Here is a 10,537-nt window from a genome sequence, read left to right on the forward strand (position 1 = left end):
TATTTTTTATTTTATATTATATTATGTTATATTATAAGATATAACTACTCTATAATATATTTTAATTATATTATAATATTAAAGGGTAATTATAGAAAAAAATAAAATTCTATAAAATAAAATAAAATAACTTAAAATGATCATTCCTCTATATGAAAAATGAATAATGATTCACTTAAAATGGATGAATTGCTATTCCTTTTGAATGATCGTTCTTTTTTTATAAATTCAACCAAACATCAAACTAGAATTTCATTCCATTCTATTCCGTTCCTTTCCACTCGACCAAACACACACCTTAAGTTGCACGAATATATTATATATTGATAAAAGAAGGTGCATTTAGTTTTAAGTTTACATCGTTCTAATAAAACTGTATCCACAAATGTGGATAATAATTAGAGTTGAAGAGGAAAGCATGAAACTTCTTTGGAATCGCTCAAGAATCTGAATCGGAATCAGAACCGGAATCTGACTCGGCACATAATTCATATGGTCTGATTCTGTTTGTATTGGCTTCGAGCGGAGGAAGTCCATCGTTGTCACTTGATTCACCTTCTTGTTGGGATGTCTCTCTCTCCATGCTTCCATTAGAATCGTCCAGAACTGTCGATTTGAAGACTTCTGGCCTGCATGGAGAGGTAGAAGCACGACATAAGGAACAATACATTAAGACAAACGCGCATCAAGACAATAAAAAGAAGATGAACAGGAGAACGATGTATAATCAGTAGCAAAATTAGAGAGAATATTTTGCAGTAGTAAAAGGGAAAAAAATAAAAAATATAAAAAAAAGAAAGAAAGACTAATTTCGAACAGAGTTGTGTGAAAAAGTGAAATTCATATAGCTGACCCCAATTAAGTTGGATTAAGGTTTGTTGTTGTTGTAAAAAAAAAAAGAAAGAAAGAAAGAAAAAACACCTATTTTAGAACATGAAGAGAGCGTTAACTAGGAAAAGAAAAAGGCCATTTTACAACCCAGAAGCCAAATATAGCAGAAGCCGCTAAGGTAGAGAAGGTCCACTACCATTATCTCAAGAAAAAAGATGATATGAACCCATTTGAAAGCCTACAATCCAAATGCTGAAGAAAGTACCACAATCTTCAAGTTGATATCAGCCTTATTCCAAGTACTGAAGATGATATCAGCCTTATGGATGCCATCCCATATAGTACACCAAGTTGCATTCGAGACCTAACAATGTCAAGTTCTAATATAGCTAGCGGGGCTTCAAAATAACTAGAACCTATATGCTGTAGTTCTTTTAAAGAAGAAGATGCTGAGGTGAGGTAGGCTTGGCTTGGTGTCTCTGATCTGATACATTATGACCATTTGCACCACACAGACACACAGAGAAAACATACCATTCTGGTGATTTCTGAAGCGCGCGGAGTTGTTCGTAGAATAAAACTTTCGAAACAATACATGTCACCTTGCTTCCAGATTCAATAGCCTTCTCCTTCCCACTATCGTCAACAACAACAAAACTACCTGCAGTTTTAAAATTTCATTTAATTTTGTTCTTGATCACTTTAGAGGATTCAATTGAAAAACGAATCAAGTTCGGAAAACCAAAATTAATCTGAAGATTAGACCCTTCCCTGCCTGAATCGGAATTCATTCGCTTACAAAGGTATTTAAATAGCAAAGTTATACTGCCCCGAAAACTATAATCACACTATGAAACAGAAGAACGCACCTCGCTTTATCCACATGCTCTTTTGAAACTTAGCTGGAAACAATGCCAATGATTTCTTGCCTTGCGCATCCATTACCTTCAACTCCCACAGACACAACAAGGCCAAGTTTTTAGGGGGAAAAGGCCCCTTCAAGTTTTAGTAAAACGTAGACTATTAGAAGCTTAAAAAGGAGAATATTAGGAGCTAGGAAAGTACCTCAATGAGATTGGAACCTCTAAGGGACAAAACTTGCATGATGTTGTGACCTTCTTCAAGAGTTAAACTCTCTTCCTCAGTTGCCCTTTTCAAATTCTTCCTTCCTCCTTTCATGGCACTATCCTCCTTTGCTTAAATAAACCCAAGAATCAAGAATTCTGGAATTTGTTTTCAGAAAATTCGGAACTTAATTTAACACACCTCCAGTTATGGCTAATAGCAAACTTAATGGCGGCCAAGAGTGCAGTCCCTTCTGTACTTGGAGATCAATTCCAGCAACCTGAGAAAACAAAGACGAAATTCTCCCTTCTGAAGCACGAGTTACATTCATAATAATTGCCAAAATGATTTTTTCCCTTTTCTAAATGCTATTATGCTACCATGGAATTAGTGATTCACCCATACAAATCAGTGTACACAATCCTTGAGGTGGTTTGCATTAACAGTGCAAGTAATTTCACCAAAACATATCTGATCAAATAATTTTCAAGCATCAAAGCCTAAAAGAAAGAAAAGCAGACTAGGAACAATTACAATCCAAAGCAATTGTAGTCGAAGAAATACAATTATTAATTCTTCAAAAAAAAAAAAACAAAAACAAAACAAAAACAAAAAAGAAAAAGAATCCACACAAAACTCAATCTCCTTAGCCTCCAGAGATGATTTTGGGGACCCATTGTAGTCCAATTTCACACCCATGAAAGCACAAACGGCTTTGAACTTGAGCCTTAAACCATCCATGATTTCTTGGACATTCTCATTTTCAGGCTCCATAACTGGGTACTTCTCAATCAGCTCCTCCATCTGTTTGATCCACTTCTGGATACGATAAGAGAACCGGGTCGAGTTGATTCTGACAACCGAGTTCCATACCTCAACACAACCCTTGTAGAAGCCCAACTCCTCGCCGACCTCGAAGCCCAATTTCAGGCCCACTCTCTTGATTTCTTCTCTACCCAAGATTAGACCATCTTTGTAGCCCTAATCAAAGCTTTCCTTCAAGTGGGTTTCCTCTAAATTCAACGATGAAAGAAAGATGTCCTCCATGAAAGGTATTATGAAGAAATACAAGAAATTCAGATTATTTATCTATGTTTATTGTTTTTTTCTTGTTCACAATAACTGATCGATTCAGAAAGTAGCAGCTTTTATAGTTGTGAGTTGCTATTGTGAATTTTGGATATCAAATGTGGGTTTTTGTTCACTTGAACACCTTCAAGCCTTGAATCGAGCAAGCACGCCTCAAATTCAAATGAAAACCAATATCATTTTGAGAAAAAAGATTGCATAAGTGACGAATATAAGTTTTCCCAACGAGTTTGAGGTGGAAACAAACTGATTGGAATTGCATATAAATATATCTAAAAAGGGAAAACTAAAAAAAAATAAAAATAAAAAATAAAAAAAGAGATTCTTCTACCAACGAAGTATAATGTTCTTAACCCTCTAATTGTGCAATAGAATACAACCAATATTTCTCTTCGCTTCTCACACAAAACTTAAAAGAATTCAAATAAATGATAAAATCATTTGAGCCAATAAGTCAAATTTATTTTACAACGAGATTTCTAAAAGAAGTACTTTTGAGATTACATATGCATTCCTTTCTCTTAATATACCCACCAACACAAATTACAAAATTTGCACCATTCAATGCTTTAAATAAAAAAGACACAGATTAAAAGAGTATAATTCGCCACCTTTGCAACTACCAGTCCACAATAAAGCAAAGATAATATCAATAAAAAAACCAAAAGAAAAAAAAATGAGATTATCAAACAAATTACAATACAACTACGACGATAAGAACACAATAACTAACACCAGAATTGAAAAATTGGCAGTAAAAACTGTACCAAATTAAGCAAAAAGTAGCTCAATCCGTTGTCCTAAACACAACCACTCAAAATCCATCAGAGTGAAAATAAATAAATAAATAAATAAAAATAAATAAATAAATAAAAAACTCATTCTCACATCAAAACTGAAGTTTATTCATCAATAAATCCATGGGAATCGAGCAAAATATATTACCTGTTATTGAGCAATTCTTGACCAGCAATAAGAGTGTTATCCTCCAGAACACCACCGACGGGTGACCGGCTGAAGAACAAGAAGATGGGAGAGCTGCAACCACCGGCGATGAGGCTACGGCGGACGGAGAAAGACCGGCGACGGACTGACTGAAGAAGGTGAGGAGAGAGAGATTTAGGGTTTTCGATTGCCTGAAGGAGAGGGTAAAATAATGGGCATAATTCAAGGAACGACAAATCAAATAGCAATTTCTCGACGAGTCGTTGTCGTTTTTGCCCTTTTGTTTTGAAAATGACACGTCATTTTTCATTTTCGTTTTAGAGCCCGTTTGGCATCCCGCTTTTAGCTTTTTTTAGAAGTTAGGCCCAGTTTGGGACGCCAAATTGGATAGGACAATAGACTCCGGACTGGATTGTGTATGACCCGATAGGATTATCTTGAATCATATCTTGTGTTTGGTAAACTGTCCGATAAAAAATTGGAAAAGTAATCCAGTGTTTGGTGCGTCATCGGACCGGATCAAATTAAATATGATAATCATTTTTCAATTATACCCATTGCTCCATCTGTCCATATCTACCCAAACAACAATAAACATACAAATACTCATAATAGAGCGGTAAGTTTGGGCCGAGCTAAACGGAGTGACCCGATGCCTGCTACTGTTAGTTCGGACCCGGCTCAACCTTAAATTTTTAGAGCTTAAGACCGGGTTGGGACAACTCTCTCTTCTTTAAGACTGGCCCAACCCATTCTAAACATTATATTTTTATAGATTTTTTTTCGAAAATAACTTATATAAATTCTAGGCCGAGCCGAGCCGACCCTAAACTTTTTAAGCTTAAGACCGGACTGGACCGACCCTCTCTCTTTTAGAGCCGGACGATTTTTTATGGACCTCGGGCCTAGGCGGGGCCAAGTAGCTCAAACTTACACCTCTAATTCAGAAAAAGAAAAAACTCTAAATTAGAGTGCATACTAAGCATGTTTCTTTAATCAAATAGTTCCATATTATTTTTAAAAAAGAAAAAATGGACAGTACACGACTTGTTATCTATGTTCTCCTAAGATTGGATCTTTCAAGTTGATACATATGGTCATTACATGTCAAAACTATAATCTCACAAGATTCAAACCAAATTTGTTCTATGAACAAACCAAGCAAAGGAGAAATTACAGTAATAGGAATCGAGATATGAGGAAGAAAGAACTAGAAAAGAAGAGGCAAAAAAAAAAAAAAAAAATACAAACCTAGTTGTCATAGGAATCCATATATACGGAAGAAGATGTTAGTTTTGAAAATAATTTTCTATACAAAATCGTGTATATAGCGGATCGTGTATAATAAAAATTTTAATAAATTTTTGAGATACTCTATAGAATACATTAATTTATGCACAAATAAATTAATCTAATTTATAAATAAATTTACTTAGTGAACTATTAAGTCGATAACTTGAGTAGTTTGACCCCGAACGTTCCTCGCTCTAAGCTTGTTTAGAATACCAGAATATTTCTCGTCAATTCCATGAATCAACGAAGACGTGTGTGTGGGCACACCTGAAACAAAACGGGAATAGCACTCAAACACTCACGTATTCCACAAACACCAACACATGCACAATGTGGAATTGGGGAGAAAATTTTTCTTTCCTCATTCTATAGAAAAACCAGCCACTATAAGCTAGGGAGACCAAAAATTGTACTTTCTAATTTTCTGTAATCTCCTATTTATAGAGTAGCTGTCAGACTCCTAAAAAAAGTCTAAACTTTATCTCCAAGATAAAACTTGATAATTATCTCTCACTTCTAATTAATTTAAGAAACAAAATTCTCTCTTTCTCTTATCCACAGGGGCCAGCCACCACAGGGATATATCCCCCAGGTTGGTGCATAATACTGATAGGGGAAGGAGAAAAAATTATCCTTTATCATGTAGTCCTAATTTAACTCAAATTCAAATTCTAATTAAAGTCAAACCTAATTTAATTTGAATTTCAATCGGATAACTTATCAAATAAGTCAATTGGATAAATTAGAGGGCTAACAATTTAATTCTAGAGGGATTCTATCAGTGATGGGCGTGTATACCATGTGGACCGCTCCTCATGTGTGTTCTAAAATTCAAATTAAATACTCACATTATTTAATTTATAATTAATTCATAATTAATTCATAATTAATTATTCTTGAGTGTTCTATTTAAAATTCATAATTTTAAAATTCTCATTTTGCCCTTAGTGTCTTGTAAGATTACAAGAATGACGCGAGGACTCATGGACATATAATTCTGAGCTCTAATAAAATTAATAATTTATTAAAACTCTTTAATTAATTATCTAAATTTATTAATTCTAAAGTTACTCCACTATAAACTTGGAATTGCACTCTTATAATTATAGATATAATTTACTTCTAAATTGTGAAGTCTCCATTTGATATAGCCATTACATATAGATCAATCCTCCATAAATAATTCATTATTAGAGCTAGGTGAAATCCTTTAACCTCTCTAATTACATTTTTATCCTTGAGTACCATTGATTTTCTAATGGATAGTGATACATACAACAAATTCATGAATAGGAACTCCTACTAATTCAAGTACTGAATCAATCCTCAAAAGAATTATTTATCTGCTTCTTTATTTAAAAGGAATGGATTCCATCTTGTATATTAACATTTTCGGCTTCTAACTTCATAATGTCTCCAAAATAAAAGGAATATGATTCAACATCTCATAATCCGTACCGAGTAAATCAAAAGACATAAATCAATAAATAAGAGTCTGCTAATAACTCACGATTAAGATATTCTATATATGACTATCAGTAGACTCAATTAGAATTTCTATACTGAATGGAAATATAAAAATTAACAATCTCATTATGCATAATACACTAATTTAATATCTCTCCATATTAACAGTGTTACTGCTCTATTATAAATGGGAATGGCGTGTATGAATAATGTTTTAATCAAAGATTTCAAACTTTAAATAAATTCATTGTGAACATTGTTTTGATTATTATCCTCTCGCATATAATACGTATTTATAATATTTATGGTCACATAAAATAATCACGAAATTTTCAATGATATTCATAAAATGTTCAATAATATATGCACATAAAGTAATGAATAAACTATTTTATTAAATAAATAATAAATATTCTATTACATCTCATACTTTTAGGATACCATTCCCAATAGAATACCCCCGTAAATATGGAGAAAAGACGGACGATGTGTATCCACGTGAATCGGAAGGGAAAGACAAGGGAGCTGATACCCACGCAAATTAGAGGGAGAATATGAAGGAAAAGAGGCCCAATAAGGATCAGAGAGAGAACATGGTGGATGCAAAAACCTCGTGAACTAGAGAAGGAAGACAAAATAAATCACAACCTAGGACAATATTGGGAATGGTGTCCAAAAGCATGAGATGTGATTTTAAATTTTATTATTTAATTAATAAAATAGAAAATTCATTATTTATGTATTTGTATTATTGAATAATTTATGAATATCATTGAAAATTCAGTGATTATTTATGTAACCTTAAATATGCTATATAAGTGTTATATACCAGAGGATAATATTTATCGATAATAATTGAAATAAGTCCGTAATGAATTTAATTAAAGTTTAGAATCTTTAATTAAAACATGATTAATACATGTCATTCCCATTAAGAATGGAACGAGCTTATCCGCATCGTTGATATGGAGAGATATCGAATGAGTGTATTTTACATAATGAGATTATGTAGGACCGGGACATAGACAAAATATGATTTTTTAATAATTTTTGTTGAGTATAGAAATTCTAATTGAGTCTACAGATGGTCATATATAGAATAATCTTAATCCTGAGTTATTAGCAGACTCATATTTATGGATTAGTGCCTTTTAACTTACTCGGTAAAGATCTAGATACACCTAGATCTTATCCTTGTATCTTAGAGACATGGAGAAATATGTAGCCGGGAATACTAATATTACGATATGAAATCCATTCCTTCTTGAGAAAGAAGCAGATAAATAATTTCCTTGAAGGTTGGTTTGGTACGTGGATTAGTAGGAGCTCCAATTCATGAATGCATTTTATGAATCACAATTCATTAGAGAATCAATGGTACTCAAGGATAAAGATGTAATTAGAGAGGTTAACGGATTTCACCTAGCTCTAATTATGAATTATTTATGGATGATCTATCTATATGAAGTGACTATATCAAATGGACATTTCACAGATGTAATTAATTGTCTATAATATGAAGAGTGCAATTCCAAGTTTATAATGGAATAATTTTTAAAAATAATATAATTAATTATTAATTTAAAAGAGCTTGATATTATGGGTCTATGAGTCTCCGCGTTGTCTTGTTAATTCTACGAGACACTAAGGGTAAAATAACAAATTTAGAATTGTGAAATTCTAAATTATATCGCTCAGAAATAATTAATTAAGAATTAATTATATATTAAATAATGTGATTATGTAATTTAATTTTGGAAAGCAAAATGTGGTGGGACCACATAGGCCACACACCCAGTCACTGGGTGCAGGGGGCGTGTGGCATAGGGAGAATCCCGCTGGGCTTCAGTTGCTTCCTCTCCAAGTTATCCCGTTTATTTGTTATTTGTTTGACAAGTTTTCCAATTATTTGCAAAAGGAAATTAAGGTTTGACTTTATTTAGATTTGAATTTGAGCTAATATTGGAAACTGGATAAAGGAGGAATCTTTTCTCCTTCTTATGCCTGTATTTTGTGCCAACCATAATAGATAAGGATGGGGAGAGTTTTTTTTTTCTAAAATTAAATGGGGAACTATATTTTAAATGGGATTTAAAATAAAGTAATAAATAATTGTCTATTGTTTTACCTTTAAGTTAAAGCAAATGGGATATAAATTGGAGATGATAGAAAATTGGAAAACACAATTTTCTCCTTCTCCTATGTGATAGGCATGTAAGATTCTGTTAAACAGCGAGTAACATTCTGTCAGATAGCGTGTAACATTCTGTCAGACAGCGTGTAACTAGTGGTGGAACTTTGGGCCGGCGGGTAGGCTCGCTGCCTAAATTTTTCGGGCTCGGCGAGTAGGCCCATCTGCCGGCCCAACCAAAGTGAATATTTGGGCTCGGGTAGCCCGAATTTGGGCACTTCACCGGAGCCCGCCGCCGTGTAGAAGCTGTCAACCGCCCTCCGCCGGAGTTTTTTTTTGAATTTTTCCGGCCAAGCCCGATTTGCCCGAATGCCTGACCCGCATGACTGCCCGAAAATCATGAAAAACGATCAAAAATACGACCGTTGCTGCTCGACCCAAATTTTGCCTGAAAACCTGAATTTTGCCAGAATACCTGAGATGGCCGACCTGCCCGAACTGTCCGAATGCCTAAAAACCCGTCCAACGGCTATTTTTTTACCCGAACCCGCCAAACCCTAAACTAGCCGTTGCACCCTGAATATTTTGAAAAAAAAAATCAATTTTTTAACCCAAAAATTTGTTGGTCTCCGAATCGAATTCGGATGCGGAAGCGTGGTGCGGGGAGGCGGATTGTGTATAACAAAAATTTTCATAAAACCTTTGAGATACTCTATAGATTATATTAATTTATGCACGAATAAATTAATCTCACTAATTCATTTATTAAGAACTCAATTAGAAAAAAATACTTGGAGGCCGACTCGGATGATAACTTGAGTTCTTTGACCTCGAACAATCCTTGCTCCAAAGCTTTGTGTTTAGAAAACCAATGTCTTCCACGTCAATTCCTAGAATCTATGAAAACGTGTGTGTGGGCACACATGAGATAAAATAGGTTACAATAAACACTCGAATTTTCACAAACACCAACGCATGCACGATGTGAAATTTTTGGAGAAAAATTTTTCCTTCATTCTATATGGGAAATTTCGGCCACCTCTAAAATTAGGGCAAAAATTCATTCTGAAAATTGTCTAGCATTCTATTATTTATAGAGTAGAAGTCAAACTTCTAGAAGAAATCCAATCTCTATCTCTAAGATAAAGCTTGTTAATTATCTCCTATTTGAATTTTAAACAAAATCTCCTATTCCCTTATCCCTTAGTGTGGCCGGCCAAGATAGGGATTCTCATCCCTGTGTGGCGCCAATATCAGATAGGAAGGAAGAGAAAATTATCCTTTATCCTGTAGTCCAATTTTGACTCAAATTCAAATTCCAATTTAAGTCAAACTTAAATTAATTTGAATTCTAAATTGAACAACTTATCAAATGGATAAATTAGATGTGTTCAAATTCAAATTTAAATAATCGCATTATTTAAATAATAATTAATTCTCAATTAATTATTTTTGAGTATTTAATTTTAGAATTCCTTAACTCTAAAATTCCCATTTTGTCCTTTGTGTATGGTAGAATTACTAGGACGACGCGGGGACTAATGGACCTATAATCCCGAGCTTTAATAAAATTAATAATCAATTAAACACTTTAATTAATTAATTAATTCTAATAGTTACTCCACTATAAACTTGGAATTGCACTCTCAAAATTATAGACATAAATTACTTCTAAACTGTGAAGTGTCCATTTGATATAGTCATTGCATATAGATC

At 33.6% G+C, this 10,537-nt stretch overlaps 1 protein-coding gene across 2 annotated transcripts; it reads right to left on the reverse strand.

The window, feature by feature from the left end:
- Positions 1 to 303: 303 nt before the first annotated feature.
- On the reverse strand, positions 304 to 4,196 carry LOC21393229 (probable RNA-binding protein EIF1AD). 2 transcript variants are annotated; one of them, XM_024161255.1, is made up of 6 exons: positions 3,931 to 4,196; positions 2,098 to 2,176; positions 1,897 to 2,027; positions 1,701 to 1,776; positions 1,366 to 1,492; positions 304 to 629 (listed from the first exon to the last, which is right to left on the reverse strand). In XM_024161255.1, the coding sequence occupies exons 3-6, from the start codon at positions 2,008 to 2,010 to the stop codon at positions 440 to 442; spliced, it is 507 nt and encodes a 168-aa protein (XP_024017023.1). In that variant the 5' UTR covers positions 2,011 to 2,027; positions 2,098 to 2,176; positions 3,931 to 4,196; the 3' UTR covers positions 304 to 439. The 2 variants fall into 2 exon arrangements, with proteins under 2 accessions (XP_024017023.1, XP_010086856.1); XM_010088554.2 differs by having other exon boundaries at positions 1,897 to 2,022; positions 3,931 to 4,195.
- Between the last annotated feature and the right edge of the window lie 6,341 nt (positions 4,197 to 10,537).

The sequence above is a fragment of the Morus notabilis genome, unplaced genomic scaffold, assembly GCF_000414095.1.
Source record: "Morus notabilis unplaced genomic scaffold, ASM41409v2 Scaffold977, whole genome shotgun sequence".
Lineage (NCBI taxonomy): Eukaryota > Viridiplantae > Streptophyta > Magnoliopsida > Rosales > Moraceae > Morus > Morus notabilis.

Bases quoted from the DNA above. Each gene is read 5' to 3' on its own strand.
- LOC21393229 (XM_024161255.1), bottom strand. From the start codon at position 2,010: ATGAAAGGAGGAAGGAAGAATTTGAAAAGGGCAACTGAGGAAGAGAGT. The intron at 1,777-1,896 runs GTACTTTCCTAG...TGGGAGTTGAAG, and splicing joins GAGGTTCCAATCTCATTGAG to GTAATGGATGCGCAAGGCAA. The intron at 630-1,365 runs GTATGTTTTCTC...CTCTCCATGCAG, and splicing joins CTTCAGAAATCACCAGAATG to GCCAGAAGTCTTCAAATCGA.